This window comes from Pempheris klunzingeri, chromosome 5, assembly GCF_042242105.1.
Source record: "Pempheris klunzingeri isolate RE-2024b chromosome 5, fPemKlu1.hap1, whole genome shotgun sequence".
In the NCBI taxonomy this organism is placed as follows: Eukaryota; Metazoa; Chordata; class Actinopteri; order Acropomatiformes; family Pempheridae; genus Pempheris; species Pempheris klunzingeri.
In genome coordinates, this window is record NC_092016.1 from 8,773,867 (window position 1) to 8,800,721 (window position 26,855).

General features: G+C 43.7%; 1 protein-coding gene across 1 annotated transcript; it reads left to right on the forward strand.

The window, feature by feature from the left end:
• Positions 1–693: 693 nt before the first annotated feature.
• Positions 694–26,762, forward strand: prickle1a (prickle homolog 1a). Its single transcript, XM_070830269.1, has 8 exons — positions 694–869; positions 19,170–19,373; positions 21,431–21,544; positions 22,736–22,873; positions 23,628–23,831; positions 24,037–24,223; positions 24,317–25,186; positions 25,310–26,762. Exons 2-8 carry the CDS (start codon positions 19,185–19,187, stop codon positions 26,170–26,172), a joined length of 2,565 nt encoding a protein of 854 aa, XP_070686370.1. The 5' UTR covers positions 694–869; positions 19,170–19,184; the 3' UTR covers positions 26,173–26,762.
• Positions 26,763–26,855: the final 93 nt, after the last annotated feature.

A 26,855-nucleotide genomic window follows, 5' to 3' on the forward strand; every position in this document is an offset into this window, starting at 1 on the left:
AGCTGGGCAATAGCCTCTTTTCAGTGTATGCATATAGACTTACCTTTCATGACCCACTGTAAATAGGAGTAGTGTTACACTCTGTGTGGGAGAGCATAAAGCACATTGTGAAAAATTCATATTGATGGCAAGAGGGACAAATAGATTTGCGAAAAAAAAGATCATATGTCTACACCTGGTGACAAATTGCATGTCTGAATAGGGGTGCAAAAGAGGGCGTTTTTGCACATTAAGTCTTTGAATTAGTGGAGTGTTTAATATTTGGATCTGGGCAATGTGAAATTGTAAAGTTCACATTGTTTTTGTTATTGGTTTGTATAGTGTCTGGTTGAAGGCACAAGTTCATTTAAAGGTAAGGGCAGGCTATACAGGAAAAGGCAACAGAGGAAGATTAAGTCACTTAGTAGATTTCAAGCACTTAAATTACCCAAACAGTTCTTCTTAAACTCCCCACTGCAACAGCAGGAGTTAAACTCACAGAAGTATTTGTCCACTGTGCTCCAGACGGGTCCGTCTCATCAGGATTGGTGGGGGCTGCTGGTTTAAGCCAATAGGCAGGGAGCAACGCTAATGTCATCTCACTGTGACTGAGAGGGAGCACCACAGCGCACCGTGCGCCGCTGAAATGAGATGTGGTGACAGTGGGTGAAGTCAGCAAAGGCTCTCTCTAAGCGCCCCTCTCCAATGCAGCCAGTATCTGGAGTTTAAGCTTATCGCTTTGCACAGCTCGGGGTTCAGCTTTGCGGCACAGTGGTGCTCCCTCTCTGGACTTTTCATCTTATGCCAATGAGACGCAGCGTGAATCGCTTTTCTCACTTCAGGAATATTGGTTCTGGATAGTCTGTTTACAGCGACTGAACGCTTTGGAGGTGAGTGGACCAAGTCATTTAGCGTGTTTTAACAGTTGTTTTTGGACATTAATTTGTCTGCTTCTAAAGAATTACACTGCCTATGATTGCACCAGTCTATATTTCAGACTTTATTATCAGGTTTTACGTTATGAAAATGATGCAGTGGTAAAGAAAACTGTAGATTCGGACCTCAATGTGGTGGTTTTAATAAGGGGGGAAAGGCACTTTGAACAATACATAGTTAAAACAAACCAGCTTCCATCAGTACACAAATGTCACTTGCTTCTAGTGTCGGCACAGAAAGTCACCAAACTTTCTTTAATCTTCTGGTCCTCCAGAGCTGCTTTGCGCTTTTACGCAGCAACATCTCCAAAGAGACACGCTTCACTTTCACTGCGCGTGTAGAAAGGCAAACCTCATTTCTCTGACGATGAAAAAACTTGGTTAGAAACGTGGGGTGGGAGGAGGAGTGGAGTCCCCGGGGCCTCCAGATGTATGGACTCAGCTGTCGCCTGTCACTTTGGTGACAACTGGTCGGCGCTCCGTGACCGCTGCTCGTCCGCCACTGCAGGGATCCATAGCTGTCAAGAGTGCTGTTGAGCGAGGGGGGAATGTGATCACACCACGTACAGTAAGAGCAGGCACTCTCACTTTTTTTCAGTTCTAACCCTAATAAACAAGGTGAGAAGGCCTTCACCAAAAAATATCCACTCTGGGAAGTCATTTAATGTAGATGTAGTAAAGATGTAGTCCTGAAATGTTTTATCAAAGTAAGTGAATACATCTGGCAAATTGTTGGCAAATCAACTTGCTTTAAGAAAATTCATGGGTCAGATTTCATCTTCTTGATAGTGTGATCTGTACTATTCTGCTTTGTTTCTAGATATCACTTAAAAAACGAATGAAATCTTTTTAAAAAAAAGACGTCCAGAAATATCCTAACTTTAGTGAATGCTTTAAAGACTGAGCATGAGCCTTTAAATGATGGCCATTCTGGCTGCGCAGTCAGCTTTTTACATAAAAACAACCCTGCAAGCTGCTTGAGTGAATTCATCTCTCTTTATGGACCTCTTGTGGAGCTAAACATGCCATAAAGTGTTTCCTTTGCTGAACAGTGACACACCCTCAAGTTTTAAACATTTCCATTCTCAGCCGTGATAGAAGGTGCTAAAGCTACAAGGCACAGGAGAGCAGTTACTGTTATATTTAACCAAGGCTGTCTAAGATAATATTTTGCTCTCATAGGAACACAGTAAACAGCACCATAAGCCATTAAGTCCTCTGCATGCTCTCGTGGGGGCTGACAGTGGGACAGGCCCAGTTGGCTCAGGCCAAGAGCAAAAGAGCACAGCGTCAGACTGGCCTGAAATCTGTCACTATGGCCACAGCTGACAATAACAGGACGCCACTGATTCCAGGACAGTTCAGTATGATCCCTGACAACTGGGTGAGAGGAAAGACCCAAAAGGTGCCGTGGTCTTTATTTGGACACATTTGATAGATTAAGTGAAGTCATTTTGAGGTACTGCAGGACAACGCAAATGAAAATGGATGTAAATAAGTATCATTATAGCTCGGAGCACTTTGACAGTACAAAGGAGGAAGGTTAACTGCAGGTTCTGCACAGTGTCGACAATGCCACTTCAAAATGTAGCTCACCAGGTCAAAACCTGCTGTAATTGCACCAGATGGCATTTGGAAACATGATCACCTCCATCCGTGATTACAGCATCCTTAATCATCCTCATGTATATATTTTTTTGTTCTTGGGACAGTGGACCTTAAAAGAAGACGGTAAAGAAATAAATACTCTGAGTGAGTGTGAGTGTTGCACACAGAGATACAGCACGGACAGAGCACAGAACCAGGGTGGTGGTGTCATCTAGTGGCTAGAATAGAGGTTGACGCCTTCACTGCCCAGGAGTCACAAACACTCGACAGTAGCCTTGTTTTTACAACTTGAACTACTTCACATTTTTATTCAAATAAGAGAGACTTATATATATAAAAAAATATATATATATATATTGAGTTTTGTGTTCCAAGGACAGCTGGTCAACACAAGCCCTTTTCTTTATTTTTAACTCTTTCATTGTAAGCTCTGATAACTACAGTCAGGGTATGTGGGCCTACATCTGAGATCGAATCAATCAACACTTGATCATTGATTTAAATGCATTTTACTGTAAATGTTATTGGATGGATCAACATAATGTATATCTGCTGAAATCTGGGTCTCATAGCTGCAGTCATTTAATGTTTAGATGATCTATCAGGCAGGGTGTATGTTAGGGCAGATGTGCTTATCCTTTCACTGATCTGCTGCAGGTGAGAATTCTCTCTGAATATTAGGTTATTTATAACCTAAATGATTTACAAGCGGCGTTTTGGGAGCAGCTCCACATTTCATGCTTGTTCACGTCTCATTTCCAAAGCGTCCAAGTGAATCAAAGGTATCACTAATAGAATCAAAAGACTTTGAAAACATTTATTTTTTTTAGATTTGTGTTGGATCATAGGAGGGAAATAGAATAGCAGGTCCTATCATAAACTTTCTTGGACACAGCAGTGGAAACAGTTCAGATCAGTTTGGCCAATTTGCCCATTTAATAAATATGGAATGTGTTTCTCTTAGTATCGAAGTGCTTATAGGCTGGAGGTTTTAGGACTGGGCAGAAAAAGGTCTGTTTTTTGTATGAGCACCTCATAATGCACCTTTTAACTAGGGGAGCTGGCTGTAACATTAGCACAACTGTGTGCCATTGCATTAGTGAACAGTGCACAGCAAGCACGGTGGAGGTGGAGACAAATCACATGAAGCCAGTCTCAGACATAAACAGTGGGGCATGTAGTGGTGTGTGTGTGTGTGTGTGTGTCCGTCTGTCTGTCCGAGAGAAGCAGATGAACAGAGACAAAGTGGTCACCTATGTGTGTGTATGTCTGTAGGTGTCGGAGAGTGTATGCGTGTGCAGCAGACACCCAGCTGAGTGTGAATGAGCAGAATGTAAGTCCCAGTGCCCGTGTGTATACGTTCCCCACTGTTGATTTAAAAGCCCAGTACCAGTGAAATGTACACAGAGGCCTGTTTGTGCAAAGCTAGAATGAATCACCCTCGCGTCCGTGTAAATCGCCAGCAAGCCAAACACTCTGGCAGCCTTTTATCCCCAGACGTGGTCCAGCTCACCACAGCAGGGCTAAAAGCAGACCAGGACAGGGCCGTGTGTTGTGAGGAGCTGTCAGAGGAGGCCAGTCTTTCATGGCTCTGGATGGGGAGATGTGGCATGGAGTCGGGTTGCCATAGACAAACTCCAGAGAGCAGAGCACGTTGACTGTAAACTGTTTGTGGTAGGTTGGCAGGAGGCTGGATGAAGTATGGCTTGTTTAAACGCCGGTGGTCTCTGAATCTGTGGTCACTGGGCCTGGCTCAATGGACGGTGGCCTGGCTGGTCAAATTTAGGGCACTGTTACACCGCGGTTACAAAGATTGGGATAACCATTGTGGATGCTGCTGTCTGCGGGAGAGATTATATCTTTGTGCTTGCCATGCAGTAAAATTCCCCCTCCTGTAACTTTCAAACGGCATCATGTATGAGAGTCAGTGGGATCTGCCTGCAGCAGTGGCACACATTGGATCCACATGCTAAGCATTATTCTAAAGTGATTAAAGGTAGCTAGTGATTTAGCGCTTCCAGGCACAACTCTGTTTATTAGGAGCTGCAGGATGATGCTAGAGGAAAACGGGTTTGGCTCTCACACTGAAGTTTAATGCCCCAGCAGATCTCTGGTAACCACACGGCATAATTGCGGGACTAACCATCAGACCACCACGATGATGAAAGTCGTACTTGACACACATGTTTCATTATCACCACTATGTATAGGCATGATGCTCAGCTCTGGATGGCGACTGGATAATAACCCTGGTGCGCAGCGCTACAAAACTGGTTATTATCAACATGTCTGTCTTTGATAAAGGGGAATAACAGATGTAGAGATGCCAAATGTCAGCAACCTTGGTGATAGAGTTTTTTGGAAAGTTTGCCTGACCCAAACTGACACAGACATGGCTGCCTGCAGGAGGGCATGTTTTTCTCCTCTGTCCTCCACATCTATAGGGATCCATCAAGCAATCACAGCATCAACGGCTAGAAGCAAAAGAAAACATATTACCCTGAGATAGTCATTAAAAAGCCCAGCTCATTTCCCCAGGACACAACAGGGGATTCAGTTAAAGCTTTCCGGACCCACGGCTGGAAATATGCAAAACACCCCCCCCCACACACACACACACACACACTCCCTCCTCCTCCTTCCTGTGGCTCTTGTTCCTCCTGCCCTGTTGGCATTGTCACAGGGGTGGAGTCAGTGAGTGTGGATGATATGGAAAAGGTTAACAAGGTTTAAAAATGGACTCTGCAGGGCAAGGGATATTTGGACCAACAATAAAGGTATTTTCTGACATTCTTCAGAAAGGTTACAGTTACAGACGGGAGGGACTTTTGTTGGATGTCTGTCGGGATATTCCTCTTTGAACATTTACTAAACAAAACTTTGATCCTGTCATATTTCACAATACCATTAATTAGGAAGCAAATTTATGCATACAAGAGTTTGGCCATACTCCCAAATTACACACTGTTGGATTTAATTATAATAACTCATTTAAATTAGGTCCTAAAATACATCATAAGGAGATTAACAGGAACACAAAAACAATGAATCAACACATTATCCCCCTCCAGTTCTTTGGGGAAAAGATTTAAACTCTTCTCTTTTTTATGTGTGCTAATTGCAACATAATTCCTTAACGGGATCTTCCATCCAAGAATAGCGAGTGCTCTGTGTACCACCAGATATGTACTAAAGCACATGCCTCACATTCATAATGAAACATTAGACCCCCCTCTCACTTCATCTGGAGCACTGAATTAATGTGGCTGTTGCACTCTGACATTATTATTATTCAATTCAATTCAATTTATTTTGTATAGCCCAATATCACAACAGAGTTGTCTCACAGTGCTTTACAAAGTTCACTGAAATAAATAACAGTTATCCAGGACTAGGGTTAGATATCCAGTGACGCTGCCTCGAAATTTACAACTGACATATGTTTCGATTAAGCTTATCAAGATCAAAATAACATTTGGATCCACTGTGAATCTATCTTATGCATAGTTTAATGCTCTTGTCTTTAAGATGGTTGTGATAGAGCAAAAGTAATTTCATGCAAAGAGGAAGTCTGTCTAACATGATAATACAGTTGGATTTACAAGGTGTTAGAATGGAGTGTTTTTAACATTTAACGTCAGTGCAGTGCACCCAAATCAGGTAATGCTTCTATTTATAACTCAAGTAAAGACAAGTTAAAGCCAAAATACCTAATTGTGTCTGTTTATAGCCATCCAGATTAGTTCAATAAAGCACTTTTTGGTTTTAACATAGTTTGATGTCTGTTCTTAATCAAAAAATATTATTTGCCTTTGCTACCTTGTGATTTCACATAATTCACCACTTCACACAGAAGGAATGTATTATCACCAGTTTGAAATACATCACAGTGAAGGTAGATGTTATAGGGTGACATACTGATGGGTCAATATTGACAAAGGCTAACTGAGGACATATCTTGCAGAGCAGCACCCTGCGGCCCACTGAGCTGACACAGAAACAGTTCGTTTGGCCACAACAACCTGACGGCAGCTCCTAGTGAGAGGCCAGTTCAAAGAGCCGGGCTTTTGTTTGCTATGCTCGCACTGTCTTCCTGTTAGGGGCTGGGCTCCCAAAGAAAACAAGAGCAGTGGCTCACCAGATGTGTACATCTGTGCGCACGTGTCCTGTCTATGGGCAAACACACACACACACACACACACACACACACTTGACCATCCAAGGAGAATGTTTTATTATGCTGGAAAGAAAGAAAAACTTTAGGAAAAGGCATCTCACAGCTAATATAGAAAGGATTATTATTTTTAAAAACTCACTCATGTATGCCCACTCTGTCACATGTTCCTTTATGTTGGCCCATGACACTGACTGAAAATAGTTTGGGGTCATTAGTGACCTCAGTATTAGCAGCTCCAAAAATAACACACTGATACTGGCAGAAACAAGCGTATTACAAGTGAGGTTTCTAAGAAAAGGCTCAGTCCTGGAGGACTGGTAATTTGGGGGATGATAAGGGAGCCTGTCGTGTCTTTTTTTTCCATCGCATAGAAATCCATACACTCACACACAGATCCCAGGCACTAATGAACCCAATGTCTGGCCTGTATATCGACTAATCTGAGTGAGGCCTCCAGAGGACTTCAGACTGAATCTCACTGGACCTGAATACAGACACATTCAGACACCGCTCACAGCACACACATCTGCAATCACAGGCAAACTTCTGTACTCCTTCCTTGCCTAACTTCCATCTCAAAATTCCCATTGCATGAATCTTGAATTTGAAATCAGAAAGGTTTTAGTGCCACAGCAGTCCCCAGCCTCCTTTTACTGTACATAGGAATAAAATATCACTTAAAAGAAATCCAGTGAGATATGTAGAATTAAAATTTGGGAATATGAGAGCACTGGTACAGGATCGGAGTCACTATCAGCAAATACACAGAACTGGGGGATCAGGATTGTTGATCAGAAAAGTTGGATAAGTGTCGCTCCTAGTTCAGGGGTGAAAATGACATGCAACAACAACAACAAATGCAAGATTCCAAGTGAGACTCAAATGGGGGAGGTCTCACTTACATGGTCCGTGCCATGTAAATGGCGCCAGCACCAAGGCTCTATACAAACTTGTAAGTCAAAGTGCTATCAGGTTTTACCATTTAGGTTATTCCTCTACTTGTTTCGCAATACCTGCCACCATTCTGGTATCCCACCTCATCACTTACTTATGACTGCAAAAAAGATGGTGTCAAAGCAGTTCATCTATAGGCAACATATCAACGCAGAGAAAGGCAACTCAATGTGGCAAACAGATGCATAGATAATCAGATATCAGCTTGCCTCCCACGATGTAGGACCTCTAAACACAAATAACCTCTTTGTCATTTGGCAAAGTACCAGTACAACCAGTATCAATATATTGTCAAAGCCAAACAAAAATAAATCTCCAGTCGGACATCTCATAATGAATCTTTTTCTGTACATTTGAATGTGAGTCACATGTGGAGGTGAAAGGGTCAACAACATCAGAGCAACGGGGAGCCTCAGGGAGGAGATCATTGGGCCTCTCCTCCTCTGCTCTTTCTGCTGTTTTTACTACCACCTTAATGATTTAAATTGTATCTAATTAAGCAGAGCTGGAAAGAAGCATCCCTGCTCTCAGTCGTCAGAGTTCCCTCTGTGCTGTGGCACTGGAGCATGTGTTTAATTAGGACGCTCTAAAAAGACTGTAACGGAGTGTTTCTCCAGGAATGTTAATCATTAGTGGGATCCTGACTGAGCAGCTCTTAACTGTTTCAGCGTATTGTTGGATTCCATGGTTTGCCTTTTGAAGCCGTGCGGCTCAGTAAAATGCTTCCACGTGTGGGAATTGCCAACTTTCTCTTTCTTTAAAAAGAAAAAAAAAAAAAACTGCATCCTCTCTTTTGACAACGACTTGCTCGTAGCACTCATGTCCGATTATTGCCTGTTTTGTTACGGCGGTCTCATTCATGTGTCCGTTAGAGCCCGGGGCTGGAAACGCACAGGAAATACTTTTCTGCCATATGAAGGATATACAGTTGAACTTCTAGGAAAGTTGAGGACAAAAGCCCAGATGTGTGAAGTGTGAAGTTTAAGTAGTGTGTGAGTTGGACCTTTTGAAAGTGTGAGGTCATAAGCTAAAAATTTAGTGCGGTCTTAAAGGTCACAAGTGTTGAACCTGCACACTGATGGGGTGCTGTTTCAACAGGAGTGATCAAACTTTTCACACAGCATGATAATGAAGGTATGGAAAACCTGACAGCTTTCGTGGTCATGGAAAGAAGTTTAAGGTTTTATTGTAGAAGTAAAAACGGTGGCATGAACAGAGACCTGTTGGTTGGTTTAAGGTGTTAATAGAGCTGTTTGGTAATTTTATGTCTATATTCTTCCCAGTTTGTGCACTGAGACCACACATGACAGGCTTTGCCCTTTGCTAATCCAGTGCTTTTGTCAGTGCAAGTGAGTAGTGTAAGAGCAGCCCATTCATCCTTGGCTCGCTCTGTGTGTAGACAGCCACAGGCTTTTGTTGAGTTATAGTGTCCTCAAATAAAGGGGCTTCCTCCCTTTAACAGCCCCAGGAGCTCTGTAGCTCCACTTCCCATTGTTCCCAATGAGGTCCAGCTTTTACAACTAGGTGAGAGGGTGTCAAATTGAGGGTGAAATATGAGCTGTCCCAATCGTACATCTCTGCCATGTTTGGCAAAACAGTGAGACAGAGGTGTGCTTCTGTTAAGAGAGAAGACACAACCTCTGTGCAGACACCGGGCTTCGTTCAGCAGAGATGAGCTATGTCATGTATCACAGGCTACTCCACAGAAACTGGACATGCATGTTGCATTACATCATACATGACACAACAGGGTTTCACCGAATTAAATAAAGCAGAAACAAATGGTTAGATAAGTAATATGTGCACAGATTACTACCATGAAATCAGGCCCATTCAAACTGACATCATCTGCCAGACAAGTATTATGCTGTTGGTTTTATGATGGCATTCCATACTGTAATTTAATAATTAAACACAGACAGCTCAGTTAGAGACTCTGGATTTCTTGCTGTTTGGTAAGTCAGACAATTAGATTTTCAGTCAGAGTTGAAAAGTTCAGATGGAACCATATCTCATTACCATTAGTCCAATAAATTTTGAATCATTTCCTTGTTTCCTTTTTCCTATTCAGCTCTCGTCCGTAACACGTGATCTTTAGTAAGGTCAAGTGTCAAGTGAGTAGATATTTCTCTTTAATTTCTACAAATGTCTCTTGTCAGAAACTAAGCTTAGATCTAAGTCTTGCCCTCAGCTGCCTCCAATGTGTCAAAGTGAAACAGTAAAAGGGGTTATGTGAGGGTTATAGGGCTAACAAGCCCACAGTCTGACCTGAGTTTGTCAGCGCCAATCTAGCTAAGTCAATATCAATGCGCTGACTGCTCCACCAGTTGACCTTTTCCTCCCTCTTTCAAGGCGTAAAAAAGGATTGTTGTTACAGTAGAGTGATAGGGTTTTATTGGCCTTTATAACTGAGGCTTTTGTTGGGCCTGTGTTCTGCTAATACCCGTTGGCAAGTCATTTAAACCTTGAGAATGCCTACTTTTTATAAGGTAGCTCACACACCAGTGTGAGATGTTCTCAACAATGGTCATCAATAACGCTAAGTTAGAGACTGACCTTCCCTTTGGCCCCTTTGTTACCTCAATTTATGGCATTTTTTGGGACTCAAATTGGTCTTGTTTAAACAGGTTTCTTTAATTCAGGTTAGTGTCTATCTTTAAACGATGTTTCACATGGGTATTACATTCTTACTGTGAGATACGGCATTCAGCTTTGACTAGATGCTTTGTTTTATGGGTCCCCTTCTTCAAGGACGTGTTTGGACCAGAGAAGAATGCGGCTTTATCGTCAGGCGTTGGTTCTGATGATCATCATCCCTGTCCTGTCATTGTCAGGGCATGCTGGTCATGGACTACTTCGCCGCTAGCACAAGGCGTCGTTTTTTTTTTTTCCTTCTTCTTCTTTTTACAGCGGTGAGAAGGTGCAGACCAGGTGTGAGGTGCTGTTCAGGTCGTTGTGACTATGACAGGGGAATGGGCCGTAAAGCCCCGGGGCCATAGATTTATGGGTCATCTGGTGCTCTCTAAGGTCAAAGGTCAGGGATGCATGACTTGTCCAACTTAATATTATTCAACTATCTGAGGTGAGCCTTGAACTGTGTGGCCAGCTACTTCTAACTATAGAGTTGTACGGTCACAGGGAGAGTCGGGGTGTTGTTGTTCTACATACAGGTTCCTTTTTGAGAGATTAAAGATAATCCACAGATGCCTTTAAATAGTTGTCCTCACCATAGTTCATTGTCAAAGGCCACTGATTCTCTTTTGGAATTTCAGTATTAGATGCCCCCATATTTGAACTTCAAAGATGTCTGCAATAGCGTCTTTGAACTTTTAAACCTGTCATTTGGCTTTTTTTCTTTGGACCTTTGAAATGAGAAGCAACCATTTAAAAATAGCAAAATCTTATGTTGACTAAACAAGATGCTAATTTTGGGGAAATTGAGTATAATCTTGTTAACCATATTGGTGGCGATGAATAGGCTCTTCAACTTTCGTTTAGATTAATTCATCTTCTTAACTTTGCATTTCATGAATGCCCCCCTGCCCCACCCCAAAGGCAGGATGCTGTTTTGTCCCTCACCTCTCAGAATTGCTAATGGAGCAGGGTGCAGATTCTTTAGGACCAGGACAAAGACCTGAAGTTTGCTGTGAAAGGGTGCCTCTCCTTCCTGGCCTTGGCTGCTACAATGGCTTTGTCCACACGCCCACACACACCTACAGTATGTGTTTATCAGTCATCAATTTGTTCAGTCATATATTCTGTTTTGGATAAAACTGATTTTATTTTCACAAAATGGAACATCAGCCTGTCAAAGCGTTGTTTTTAACATTCACCACCCACACTGTGATTATTCATCACATTATGGTGTGAATGTGAAGTATGTGGGCAGTAGAGGATGGAAAAAGTGTTCTTTCAGTCACAAGCTGTCAGTGAGGCACAGGTGAGTTAAAAAAGAAATGAGTGGCCGTGTTGTTGCCCTTCTTTTTTGGCTCATTATGATTAAGCAAGACCGATATAGGCCATGATGTCCTGCTATTTTAGTTAAATATATCAGTAGAACATCATAGAATATGCTGTGTCTTTGTCCTGAAGAAGAATTACTTAATTAATCCCCTATTGGGAAATGTCTTTTTTCTCTCAGTTTTACACAAATAGGCCAGAAATACAGACATGTACACACAGAGCTAATAGACATAATGTGGGAAGAGATGGTAGAGTGATGGACTGCCATGTAGCAGTGTCCTGGGAGAAGTAATGGGTTCAGTGCCTTGCTCAGGGGTATCTCGACAGGGTCCAGGAGGTGAACCAGCTAATCTCTCGTTTCCATGGACTGAGCTACTGCTGTGTCCATGCGTGTAAATCAACAATTCTGTGGTGTTCGTTCCGTTTGTACTGCTGTGAAAGTATTTTTTTCGAACCGTTTCATTACTACAAAACTGTATTGACCTCTGTGAACCTCTGTATCAGCCCCACTTAAAAACCCCACAGTGGAAATGCTTCACGCATGTGTTCTTGTTCACAGAATTGCACCTTGACGTCATCTCCACAAAATTAAACAGCTGCTAAAATGTTAATAAAGAAGGCAATTCTAGCTGTTTAATAGATTCCTTGCTTCCCAGTAAAATGTTCTACTGCTTTGTTTTACAGTCTTAAAGCATGTTAACCCTCTACAGCAAAAACCCGTGTTGAAAAGGATGAACTTTTTAGTTCTCTCAGACACAATTATGTCCACTATAAAACACGTCCTTTTGGAAGAAAGTAACACTCCGCAACCAAACAACCACAAAAGGATGCAAAAGGTGCAACTGTCCAGAGTTTGACCTGAACTGGTCACTTTTGTTTTCTGAGGCAACAGGAAGAGAATCACGCTCTGACATTCCTGCAGAGGTGAAGGAGAGGCTGAGGTCAACGGCATCCTTCCCGGGGAGTTTCACTAAATGATTTTTTGTTTTGTTTTTGGTATTCACATACAACTGAATTAGTGCTGTAGCTAAAAATGCCAAACACAAATTTCCAGAGCACATTAAGATAATGAAATTGCCTGTTTTATCTGAACAAAAGACAAAGATATCCAGCTGACTGTCATAGAAAACAGAGAAAAGCAGCACGTCAATTTTTTTTTTCAAATGACTGAAATGATTCATTGATAATCAAAATTGACAAAATATAAATCTGCAACAATCAGCTAATCGTCATTGAATGGAATAAAAGGGAATAATGTTTCTGTGGCACTTTGGTGAACTCTTGATGATATACAGTATACAACTATTTTGTTCAGCCTAACATTACAGTGTGAGTGTGCAGATTCCCATAATGTAGTTAAATTGTGCATTTTGCATGACTTAATGAAGTTGATCTGAACGATATTGGACATTTTCAACCCTCGCTGAGACAATGTTAAGCTGATTATAAAAGCTTTGGGTTTAAAGTGATTTCTTCGTCTAGGCCTTCATCTGTTATAGGCCTGAAAGCTGGACTCATTTAGACTTGCTGACATCATGTGCAGGGTTACGTGAGGCTGAGCCAGGATGTTGTAGATGATAGGAAGCAATTATTCGCAGTGGGATAAATAAAGCATCTTTTGTTCACTCTATCCAACAATCACTCTATAATCAAAGTTGTAGTTAGCAAACAGCTCTCTGTAACTTTGTGACATTTTAGCGCGCAAGAGAAGAGAGACAAACCACCAGAGAAACCAAAGCCTGACTGTAACGTTCACCACCTTCCCCACATCTTTAAGCTGTTGATAGCGAAGGAGAAAGAAGAATGTCATGTGAAAGCTGTTGTGGAGATGAGGCGGTCATTGTGGTAAAACGAGCTCCACCATCACTGATGTCCTACTTTAAAGTTCCTGTGAGCTGGAGCTCTACCGGTGGTTCTCATTTGGAAGCATATGTTAGAAGTACGAGGGGAGAGTCAGCGGAGGAGAGACGCCTCGCTCTTCCATTCCCTGCTGTGACTGGCTGCTCTGAGGTTAAGGGGCTGGGCTGAGGTTAAGAGGGCTGGGTTGGGGGAATGAGGAGGAGGAGGAGGAGGAGGAGGAGTGGTGGGTGAGAGAGACAAGGGTGGGATGACCATCTGGTTGAGCTCCTCCATGTACACGCACACGCACACACCCCTCTCTAACACTCTCTCCCACACACTCAGACAGACATCTCCCTGGCATTTTACAGTCTTAGCTTTGATATGGGCTGTTGTGTGCTGACAGCTCTGGTAGAGACGGCTGACTGGCTTCTGTCCTGGATTTAGAGCTCTCAGGATCTTGCATAGACATGGAGCCCACAGGCTGGAGAAGAATCTAGGATTGGATATAGTAGTGATAAGATCTGTTTTCCTGCTCGCCTCAGGAGAGTTGACCAACACTGAGGTAAGGCCGGCAGGGAAATGACTCAAAATGTAATTTGTTTTTTCAGAGGAATCTGCTTTGTTCATAGTGAGGCAGAGAAAGTCAATGTATTGCACTGTAACTCGTCTTGAACTGTCTTTTGGTACCAGATAAAATAAACTTTTGCAACTTTGATGCAGATTCATGAAGTTTAGATGTGTAGAAATGTACACAAAGGCTCTCCGGTTATTTAGTTTGATTGGAGGATGGTTTAGTTATTACTCTGTGTTTTGCATGATTCTCTAGACATACAGCACATCACATGCATACATGGAATTTCTGATTTTCTCATATGACAAAGTCATCATTCAGGGTGCTGATGTTCAAAGAGCTGAATTTAAGTCCCTTATACTACAAACTAAATTTACTGGGATATAAATGTGTTTGATGTCTGCTGTGCGACAGCAGCACGTGTGTGTTGAGTCTTAATTCAGTCTGGCCAGCGCATGCAGGTGGTCTCCATAGTGCAGATCTCTGTGAGGATGTCACTCCCATCCATTTGGTCTTGGAAAAACACTCCTCTGGCCATGAAAGGAGGCCTCAATAAGCTGACTAAACTCCAGCCATGTAGCACCTCAACACATCTCATGAACTGAGATCCTCTCTGGTTCCCTTGTCAGCCGCACTCAGACTTTCCAGCAGCATTTCCACTGTGGCATTTTTTAAGATGATTGGATTTCCTCTAGACAGAAAGTCAATGAATGAACATCCCAAGTTTTGTTTTTCTGCTCTGGTTTATTGAATCATGCAAATTTTTCCTCAACAAGAAGAAAATCAGAAAATACATGTCAGGCTAATATGTCTAACCAATCTGATCTGGCCTGCAGTTTGACAATGTTAGTTTCTTAGATTGCGTGTTTTTTCTCAAGGAATACAACATATTAATTGCAAACAGCTGACAGATTGTCATTTGAAGATACTTGTGTATTTGGGAAGGAATAATATACTGTACATTTTCTTAAAGTTAAGACATATTTTGTCTGACAGAAAAACAGATTGGTCTGAGTTGAAGCTCAAGTAAGCAGGGACTGTGAACAGAAAATCTTGTTTTTCTCTTCAAGTAGAGCCTATCCTGCATTGCTGAGCTCGCAGAAGCCAAGTTAAACATGTTGAGCCAGTCCAAACTGACAGAGAGCACAGTGCTAGGCTGTGTGCATGTCCATCATCCACTTCCTAGAGGAATATAGACAGTAATTCAGACCAGAAGCTGCTTATTTTTCCTGTTCATTCTCTCAAGGGTTGTTAATCCAGTGCTTCAGTGTCTGGATTTTCAGGGGACTCTGGTTAAAGTGTTGTTGAATACTCCTTAAAAATGTCAATGGTGACTATATTTATCAGTCAGTCATAGTATGAGGTCCTGTGAGACGTTTGTATTCCACCCAGTGATAAATAACATTGCACTGTAGTTAATACATGATGCAGAGACTCTGCAGTGCTTTCTTAAGGGTGAATAAAAATCTGTGGTTATTTTGTTGTTTGATGAATGAAGTTTGCACCCACAAGTTCATTTAGTTCCTTTTATATAGAGGTTGTTGGAATACAAGCTTTCTGTGCAACAGAAGACTGTCGCAGTCTTTGTGCACTTTTTTCCTGAACACAGGCTTCTTCATTCATTCCAATATCTTGTGGGACGTTTTGAAATCTTTATTCACTGAAAACCATTGATAGTAAGCATGTGTCCCTGCTGCCCTCTTTCACCCACCTTGACTTACATTTCATCTCTTTTGTGGAACAGGAGACATTAACATTTTCATACATGTCACTCACCCCATTTTAGCCTCAGTGTTATAGCACCCCCATCACCCTCTGGCCCTCTGTGGGCAGATCAGTCAGATATGCAGGCCTGCAGCTCCCAAAGCCATGTTAACAAGCACCTTTACAAAGGAGTGAGGGGCTGTTAAACATTCAGGACTGCAGGGGTCTGGCTAGTGTGGGAGGAGGGCAGGCCAGGGGAAGTGGAACTGTGAGAAGGGGGAGAGTAAAAACTAATCTCACAAACCGTAGGTCGCTTGTTGGGGGAAAAAATCTTAAAAAGCCAGCACAAGTGATGAGTCAGTGACTTGGCAAGTCAGTATAAGCATGGTTAAGTTAGTTGGCTCAGTGCTTCTGTCATTCAAAAAGTTAAGGAAGCGTTCTGGGCAAAGTTGGAGGAAATGAACTGCATGACATCTAAAGGAAAAATTAGCATGCAAGCAGATGTGGTTATGTGAGAAAGGGGCTTTGCCTAACATTGAGCCATGTACATCCTTTATGCCTCTTTGTGGGCCTGGCTGCAGTTCAAGCCTGACATTCCTGTGAGTCAGGTTTGGCTGTGTGATACATCCTCGCTGAGGCTTGGCCAACATGTGAAAGCAAACATCTTTCTAACAAATGTTGTGCATGAGTGAGTCTGTGCCTGATAAAATGCGAAGCTGTGAAGTCTGACTCTCTTGGCTCCTGACTGAACCTGCCTATAGTTAGCTATCTCTCACGTGAAACCAAGCTGCTCTCAGACAAGGCCACATTTTTGCAGGTTATTTTGGTCTCATTTGCAAGTCAATAGATGCGAATAGAACAAGAGAGTGTCTCATTTCTTGCCCCTCTCTCTCATCTGAAGACAGGTTATCTGGGTTTGAGGGCTTTAACTGTCATGTATGAGGAGATAACACAACACATCTTTAGGTGAAAAAAAAAAGACTTAAAGGGAGATAAACAGGCTCTTGACGGAACAAGCCTTCAGTGGATTCTTTCACAAAGGCGCCATTGTTCAGGACATCAGAGGCGTTTTAATGGGACATGTCATAAGCCATTTCGCCTGACTTGACACTCTGTGGCACAATGCAGACACAAGTTCCAAAAAAAGCCCACGAATCCACTGCCACCACTATCCATCACACTTAATTCCAAAAGTTGGCGCTGGCAGTGGCACGGCCACAGGGGCTGACTTGTCCTTGAGGAAGATGAGTTGATATGAATGGCCAGCAGCCGCGTGGCTCTGCAGTTAATCACCCACAAGAGCGTCCAGTGTGCCACTGTCTCAAAAAGAGTCGTCACTAAATGAGAAGCAGGGCACATGAGCATACAGCTGACTCTGACAGGGTGTTTATGTTGCTGTGTGTGTGTGTGTGTGTGTGTGTGTGTGTGTGTGTGGATCAGCTTGGCCCATAGAGGCCTGTGTCGATATGTCTTGCATGTCTGTGTCAGTGTTGGCGTCAGCATAAATGTGTGCATTCCCTCTTCATGTATGCAGAGGAGCTGCACACTCCCAGGGGCAGCCAGGCATATATATCATTCCAGGAGAGAGCTGAAATTTTCAGGCCCCTTTACTGTCACGCCGGTGTTCAAAGGCTGCACTCGAGTGTGTCTGGTTTTCTCAGCTGTCTCTCCGCGGCCCTCTGTGCCCTTGCTGGCCATAGGGGGTGGAGGCTGGGGGGGAGGTGGTGTAAGGGCCAGGCCGCTGGACGCTGGCTGGGCTCCCATTTGATCTCAGCTAGAGCCCTTGGCCTGTGAGAAATGACCACAACTGCACACACATTCATCATCTCCATGTCTGCTCGGTCCTGCAAATCTTACAGCAGCTCAGGAAATGAAGTAGGCTTATAGGAGTGATTTGGCTAGTGACTAACGATTATTCATAATTAGCCTAAACAAAGTGTCTGAATTGCTTTGCTCCACAAACTTTAGCTCAGAGCCATTTCCTTTTGGCATAAAGAAAGAATAACACAATCTTCAGTTCTTCTTAAAAATGAATGCAGTAACATGCAATAAATTGAGGTGCTTTGTCGCTACAGTCTGACTTTGTTTGGTCTGACCAGTAGTATTATGGCTAATATTAGCAAGATCAATACTGTTATTTAATGTATTCCTGGCTCATTTGCCTGACTTGATGAGTCTCTCTGGTCGCAGTGGTTGCTGCTCTGCAAAATTTACATACAGTGTGTTTGCTTCACAGTTACAGCTGATAATGAAATTACATTTTATCAGGCTTTGCCATGGTTTATTTAGTCCTATCTTTGATGCTATTGCAGTACAGTCATGCCAAAAGCGTGGATGTGTAGAAAAGCATCATGACCACAGCTACCACACACACTGTGCCAGTCTTTGATGTCCTCGCTCTATTTTTCTCCGTTCATTGCATCGTCAGTGTCCCACTGAGTATCAGTCAACCCCATCCATCCACACGCCCCTCTATCCATCTCTCCCTATCCAACTCCTTCACCTGTCGGACATTGTTCTGTCCATCTTAAAGATGAAAGGACGATGAGACATTCACTGCAGCAGGTTGGAAAACAAACAGTCCAAAGAAGAAGGCAAGATGAAGGGAGAGACCAGGCTTGTGGACATTCCCCATATGGTGGCCCTGCGGCCTGTGTTTATACAGACCTCAGGCTCAACTGATCAAGCCAGCATCAGATCCCATGTGGTGGCCCCTCCTGGGACAAAGTATGACGTAGCACCTCAGCAGGCTGAATGGTGACTCATTCAGACCTTAGCTCCACAGATAAGGTGGAACCTAAAGATTTAACAGCCAGTGTCTGGTGTTGTTCTTGCTTTTAAGTTGATGGCAAACTGAATTACAGCGCAGGAAAGGAATGCGAGTGCCTTTGAGGCATCGTCCAAGACTGAGTATACATGTATGCAACTCACTATGTACTCATGAATAACTAACTGCTTGTTATTGTCACTATAATGAGATCGGACGTCACCTCGTGAAGCTTAGGGAATTTCCTAATGGTTTCTATATCCTCAAAAACCACATGAGGAGGGCACATGTTTAACTGCCACCACAATAGCAGTGAAAGGGTACAGTTCTCTTTATGGGTGTCTTTATGAAGTCGACTCATCACCAGAAGTGAACCGGGAAAAGCTTGCTCAGATGCCATAATGGGCTTTTGAGGGGGGCTGTGGGCCTCATGAAAGAGACAGTGATGGTGTGATTCAGCCGGTGGTTAACATTCAGGGGAATGGCACTGACATGAGAGAACTGGATCAGATGGAGTGGGGATACCATTATGTGGCGACTGGTTGATGTAATGGCTTGTTAACCAACATTTCGTTTTCTTGTCTACTTCAATCCTCCCTTCTCTTCCTGTCCTCACCCCAACCCCACCCACCCCATCCTACCATTTTTTTTTTCGCTTTGTCTGTCTAGTAAAAAGAGAGTCTGATGAGCTTGGCGAGTGCGGCAGTGTCGGCGGCTGGCTTCCAGGGTGGGGCACGCCAGCGGGACTTGATGATGGAGCAGAAAGTCAGTAAGCTGACCTCTGGCTTCCAACGCAGCTCCACCTCTGATGATGACTCGGGCTGTGCACTGGAGGAGTACGCCTGGGTGCCACCTGGCCTTCGACCTGAACAGGTGAGCAAAATATTACTTACAATTAGCGATGTAGTGGAAAAGAAATGTAGCCCCATATTCACTGAGGTATTTAACTGTTCAGAAATTCAACTAATTCGGCTATGGATGGCCAGTGTGTCTAATCTCTAATCTAATCACGCTCCCATACGCACCCCGAATGGCAGAAATAAAGAGACAGACAGTCCAGACAGTTAAAAACTTCATAGATTTTATAACGGTCTACCAGCCTACAGAGTCAGGTCTGAGCTGACCTTAAACAAGCCTGCTTATTTTGGACCTTCTTGTACTACAAAGAAAACTTATAGCACAATATTGTTCTTTAATTGTTGTACCTATTTCACTCATTATTTCTCTAAATTACTACAATGAACAGTGGTGAATCCTCCTGGTAGAGAATAAAAACAGCTCTGACCTGATTTTACCTCCCTTCTAGCCCATTTGCCTGGCCCAGATAAATGCTATTCAGCACATTAGTGAATAACAAACCAACTAGAACCTCTAGATAATGGCACCTAAGGGACAGGCTACATATTTCATAAAAGTTTTGCTTGGTCCCTTTGTTTGAGGCAGGCTTGTCAGACTCTACCAGGCAGCCACTTACAGGCAGGATGTGTATATTTCTATTTACAAACTGTGGCAAGTCTGCTTGCGATTATCAGAGATCTGTGAATAGGAGGACTCGGTGGGTCGAGCGTACTGCTGCTGGCAGGATCAGGAATCAAGGAGTCCTCTTTTAACAAGCCTTTTCCTCCACAAACACAGGCACGGCTGTTAGTTGTGTCCGCGGGGCAGCCAGTGTGATGTGGCACTTTTCCCAAAGCATTTTTCCTCTTCACTCCTTATTTCTCTCTTCTCTCTTTTCTTCTTGTGCTTCTCTTCCACGTCCCTGTTAAACAGCACACATGGAAGCAATGAGGGGAAGATGGGCATGAAGAGATGGGTTTGCAGCAACAGAAAACATTAAATCCCAAACGTGCAGGCAGGGCCTTTTGTTTTGTAAATGCCTGGGTCAACTGTAATGTCTTTACTGCAGCCATTGCCCTGAATGGGCCGTGTATTATGGGTCATCATTACAGTGAAGAGGCACATAGGGCCTGGATGATGGCTGACTGTTCCCCAGCCCCTTAGGAGCTGGATGAGGGGTAATAGCAGCATGAAAATGTGCATAATTTATGGTGGGGGGCAAACGTTGGGTTGATTGTCAGGGTAAATTGCTGCCCCCACATTAGACGGCCAAAGCTGCAGGAAGCCACTGCAACACACAGAACAAGCACATCCCACCTCTTTATCTGGCTGCCTGTAATAGCCCCTCCCTCATAAAGTTTAGTTTCAGTTGTCAGCCCAAAGGGTCAAAGTGCCACTGTGACAGGCTGCTTTGTCCTGTCCCTATAGAGACAAGCATATGACTGGGAAATACAACCTTTAAACTGATTTGACCCGGTGACCTGTTTTGACTTGTTTAGCACAGATTTATGAAGAAGATTATCCCTCTGGTGCCATCATCAAAGAGAACTCATGCTATGTGTTGTCCTTACAATAAAGCTGATAGGGGGGGGGGTCAAGAAAGACTCAAACAAACACTTTGATTCGACAAAGTCACTTAGACACATTTTACACAGAGCTGTCCCAGAATGTGTCGTATCACAAATTAATGAGTTGGTTCTCTGGTTTCTTGGAAGAGAATTGGTGCTCATAAATAAGGGCTGTTCTGCCCAAGATCATAACAAAGATATACTGCTGCAATTCCATGCATGAAAATTTGGTTTTAAAAAAGCTAAACTTCTGTGGGAACCAAAAAGCAGCTTTATGATCAGATTGATGACCATGCATTCTTGAAAATATAAAATTTGGAATGGCTTTCATTTGCTTTGCGTGGGAATTCATTGAACTTCTCAGTTCAACTAAAACAGTTTTTTTGCATCATCATCAGTAATATATATACATTTTTTAAAGCATTGTCACAAAAATCTAGTGCCTAGTCTTGAGGGTCTCTTGAGGGATTGTGTCAGGATTCTTCCAATGTCTAATCTCCTAACTCCATGCCATGATTTCTCCAGGTCCAGTTATATTTCTCCTGCCTGCCTGAGGATAAGATTCCCTATGTGAACAGTCCGGGAGAGAAGTTTAGAATAAAGCAGCTCCTCTACCAACTTCCACCGCATGATAATGAGGTGAGACTATTTTGTGTGGGCGTGTGCAAATGTCTCTCATTTATGCCACGGCTGCAGAAAAGACCCACTCTCCATTTTGTTTGAGCAGCCGTATCTGTTGCTGCCCACTAAACCCACAGCAGTTAACAGGCCCACCATCTCCATGCCACCCCACTAATGTTGAGCCCCTGGCATTCACGTTGACATCACACTGGGGGATTTTTGTTCCACAATCTTGTAGACATGTAGTGTGGGCACAATGTGACTTTTGACTTGATGATTTTATGATGTTTGCCGGGAGCCCCCACCAGCAAGATTCCTGTCATAGCAGTGGTTTTTACGAGGACTGCTCAGCGGGAGAGAGGGATGCTGGTTGAAAGAGGCTTTATGTGATGCCACCACCGCAGTGGCACCACAGTTCGACTTTGCTGTCTCTCTGCCTTTGTTGCCCGACCCCTTGATTTCACTCTAAACACAGGCCTTGTTTGTGTAAACGTCTGCTTTCCCTCTTGTTAGGGCTTTGGGAAACATCAAAAAGGCCTGTTGTAAAAATGATGTTCTCAATCAGGGCCTGTGGGTGGAGATATGTAGGGGGTGTAGGAAGGGCAAGCTGGGGTCAAGAGTTGCCTTTGTTCAGCATGCTCTGGTATGCACTCTGCCCTCTCTCAGACTTACCTAAGTTTCTAACCTTTTACTGTGGGCCTACAGTCGGGTGCAATTGGAACTTTCAAAAGGTGTAATGTGAAAAGGTCACTTGCACCATGAACAAAATCAATCAATCAATCAATCAATCTTTATCTACATAGTGCCAATTCATAACAGCGTTATCTCAAGACGCTTTACATAAAGAGCAGGTCTAGACCAAACTCTTTAAGTAAGAGAGAGACCCAACGATTCAGGAATTCAAGAATCCCCACACGAGCAAGCATCAGAAATTTTATTTGGCAACAGTGGCAGGAAGAAACCTCGAACAGAAGCAGGCTCAGAGGTGGGCGGCTTTCTGTCGGGGTGGAGGTTGGACAGAGAGAGAGACAAAACAAACAGCAACCAAAATAATAACAGCAGCTATAGTGCTAACAATAGGAATATGACCAATAATTAGCAATATATCCCTCCCAGCCGTAGTATTATCAGTGTAAGAAAGCCACGGTGTAAAAGAGTGTGATTGTGAAATTATCTTTCTCACCCATAACATATCGCTTTCCTTCCCAGGTGCGTTACTGCCAGTCCCTTAGTGAGGAGGAGAAGAAGGAGCTGCTTATGTTCAGTGTCCAGAGGAAGAAGGAAGCACTGGGGAGGGGCACAGTGACACTGCTGCCCCGCAACCTTCTGAACAGCATTTGTGAGCATGTACGTTCCCTGTCTTGTCTGTATTATTTCCAAAACTTAAATATGGAGAAGACTGGGAGAGTGGTTGTGGTATGAAGTTGTCTTGAAGTCAAGGACCTAGCCCATATTCCTTTTAGATCCAAAAGCCTTTTCAACTACAGTATTGAAAAAAGATTTGCTGCCTCCACGAGTATTTGCTGATCTGGATCCAGTTTTAGCTAAAACCCAGAGCGAAAGCTGAAATTAACATTTTAGTGTGAACCATGCTATTTAAAGGATCCTTAAACACAAGCAGCCATGCAGACTAAAAAAAAGTCTTCTCTGCTGAGTGGTTTGGAGTGTCTCATGACAGTGTTTCACTTTGTATTCACATCGTTGATTGTTGAGCAGCCAGAGAGTGCCCATAAACCCTTGTTATAGCGCATAGTGGTTGTCTCTTTAAGTGCCTGTTCTATCCAAAGTCAGTGTAGTTGATTTTAAACATCATGTCCTCATATGACCACTTGTCAGGCAAACGGGTCATGAATGAAAAACAAATCGGCCACTCTGGTACAACCCAATGAGCTGGCACACAGATGGGCCACATATTTACCCCCTCATCAACACACTTGGAAGTCATACAATGTCCTAGTTTCTATGGGCCAGGCTTTGTGTTACATTAGGAGCAAATTTGGGCTCTGAGCCAAAGCAGATGATTTTATCACAGAATATTTGGGAATTGCAGCTAATTGCATGATGTAATAATCAACCATGTGATCATGTGTGCATATTACAGTGTGGTGAAAACATCAACGGGGGAGAAATGGCAGTGTTCACGTCGAGGGCAGGCCCTGGGCTCTGCTGGCATCCCGCATGCTTTGCCTGCTCCACTTGTAGAGAACTGCTGGTGGATTTGATCTACTTCTACCATGATGGGAAGATCCACTGTGGAAGGCACCATGCCGAGCTACTTAAACCACGCTGCTCTGCTTGCGACGAGGTAAAGCCATGATACTGAAATACTGAGAGAAAACAATGTAGCGAAGGAAAAACATCCAGATCTGAAGTTTATGGCCTTTCAGAATTCCTCCAGGAGAGCAACAACATATATCTTATGCATCCACTGTCTAGAATATAGACCGAGGACAACTAAGAAGGCCAAAGATGGCAGTTTTGTCTCATCCAGTCTACATCTATGTCTACAGATAATCTTTGCTGATGAGTGCACAGAGGCAGAGGGGCGCCATTGGCACATGAAGCACTTCTCCTGTTTTGAATGTGAGACAGTTCTGGGGGGTCAGCGCTACATCATGAAGGACGGCAGACCGTACTGTTGTGGCTGTTTTGAGTCTCTCTATGCAGAGTACTGTGAAGCCTGTGGAGAGCACATTGGTAAGATGGGGATTTTTTAGAGTTAAAATAAAATGTGTTTATACAGCTTTTGGAGTACTATTGCTAACCATCTCACAATTTACCCTTTTCCAGGTGTTGATCATGCCCAGATGACCTATGATGGGCTTCACTGGCATGCGACTGAGAGCTGCTTCAGCTGTGCCCAGTGTAAGAGCTCTCTACTGGGCTGCCCCTTCCTGCCACACCAGGGCCGCATTTACTGCTCCAAGGCGTGCAGTCTCGGAGAAGATGTCCATGCCTCTGACTCCTCTGACTCCGCCTTCCAGTCAGCACGTTCTCGTGAATCCCGCCGCAGCGTGCGCATGGGCAAGAGCAGTCGCTCAGCCGACCAATGCCGCCAGTCGCTCCTCTTCTCGCCCTCTGTCAACTATAAGTTCCCCGGCTTCAGTGGAAACGCTGAAGACACCCTGACCAACAAGCTTGCACACATGAACTTATCTGATGAGCATTTCTGGAGGGGACGTGGTGAGGAGACCGAGGCACCTGAGGACCAGGAGGAGGAGTGGGCTGAGCATGAAGACTACATGACTCAGTTGCTATTAAAGTTTGGTGAACATGGCGTCTTCCAACAAGCCAATGACTCCAGACCCACGGATTTCTGGATCGCTGAAAAGGATGCCAAGTCAAAGCAGGAATCCTCAAAAGCTGGCAGTGGTGGTGGAGGAGGAAGGGGCAGTCTGGCCAGTAAGAAATACCAGGCTGACATGTATTGGGCCCAGTCACAGGATGGGCTTGGAGACTCAGCCTATGGTAGCCACCCAGGCCCGGCAAGCAGCAGAAAGATCCAGGAGTTGGAGCTGGATCATGGGGCTGGAGGAGGCTTCCAGGGAGAGGATCCACAATGGTATAATGACTCTTTGGAGTGTATCACAGACGAGTTCAAGAAAACAGATCAGAGTGTCCGAGACTCTATGGACTCACTGGCGCTCTCCAATATTACCGGTGAGTAGACATGACGCAATACATCAGATCTTATTGTTAATTTGTCTTTCTCCTTCACAAGACGACTATGATTGATTTTTCAGTCATGTCCAAACATTTTATATTTTTCTCTCTCCTCTCCAGGGGCCTCAGTAGATGGTGATAGTAAAGACAGACCTTTGGTATATTCCCTGCAAGGCTTCCATGAATTGGAAACAGAAGACTGTGAGAAAACCAGTAATATGGGAACCCTCAACTCCTCTATGTTACACAGAAGTGCAAACTCCCTGAAGAGCCTTGTGTCTGAGCAGGAGGAGGTGGAGGTAAATGTTCCAGAGGAAGAGGATGTGCCTCTGCCGGAGGACAGACCCAGTCCTCATGTCCCTGCCCTCAGGAGGACACGTTCACAATCTCGGCCGCAGCAAGTCAAATTCTCTGATGACGTGGTGGACAATGGCCATCACTGCGATCTCCCCGTGCGGCAGCCGCCAATGAGTGAACGAACTCGCAGGAGAGTGTACCACTTTGAGGAGCAGGGCCAAGGACCTCAATCTGGCCGCCAGCATCATCACCACAGGAGACATCGCAGTCGCAAGTCTCGCTCTGACAATGCTCTTAACCTTCTGCCCAAGGAGAGGGCCCAAATGTGTTACAAAGTGGACCATAGAGGAAACGCCCTCGGACCCAAGGGACACCAAGCCTTCCACGGCCACCCCAGTCCTGCTGCCATGTCAGACTACAGGCTACAGGGCCCAGCCATGGAGAGATTCTTGGGGCTGTATGGGGATGATGATGACTGGTGCTCCACATGCTCTTCTTCCTCCTCTGATTCTGAGGAAGAAGGCTTTTTCCTGGGTCAACCCATCCCTCAGCCCAGGCCCCATAGACACTACTACACTGATGACTTGCCCAGCCCTGTGGCAGGCATGTCCTCTCCTCCTTATGGCCAACGGACTAAGTCCAAAAAGAAGAGAGGGCACAAGGGGAAAAACTGTATAATTTCATAGACTTTCATGACTCTCATATCCTCAGCTTTGGGTAATGCTCTGCCACTCACCTCTGCCTCTCATGTCCACTGTTAAAAACGCAATCTGTTTGCTATTAAATGTTTCACAGCACTCAGTTCACCAAAGTGTTTGTCTAAGACACAAGTCCTTTTTCTGAATCTTCAACAGTGTACACATAGCATTACAAACTGCCAGTAAAGTAACAAAGTTTTCTTGAGTAATACATATTTATAAACCATCTTAACTGTGTTTATTTAACAGCGAAAATATTAATGTATATATTGTAGAATTAAAATAACAAAATGGCTATTTTTATACCCTTAACTTCATGACATGCTTTGCACCAAAATGGCATTAACATTTAACTATTGGCAGATGGTACGGAGCCATTTTTCCACGAGGGGGGTCATAAATTTATTGACAAATTGACTCTGACCCAAGCTCTTCAAATGTGTTTTCTTCCAGGCTTGTGCAGCGCTAACATAAGAGAAACACTGTGTGTATTAAAACGCCTGGTTGAGTGGTGTATTTATGGGTCACTGTATTGTAAGCAAATCATTGTAATCTGTATAAATGTACAAACAGGAATATAAGGCTAAGATAGATGATAATTGTAATAAAAATATCTATATATCACAATTTGTGTTGGGTTTTTTTTTCTGCACAAAACTATTTAATGGGCA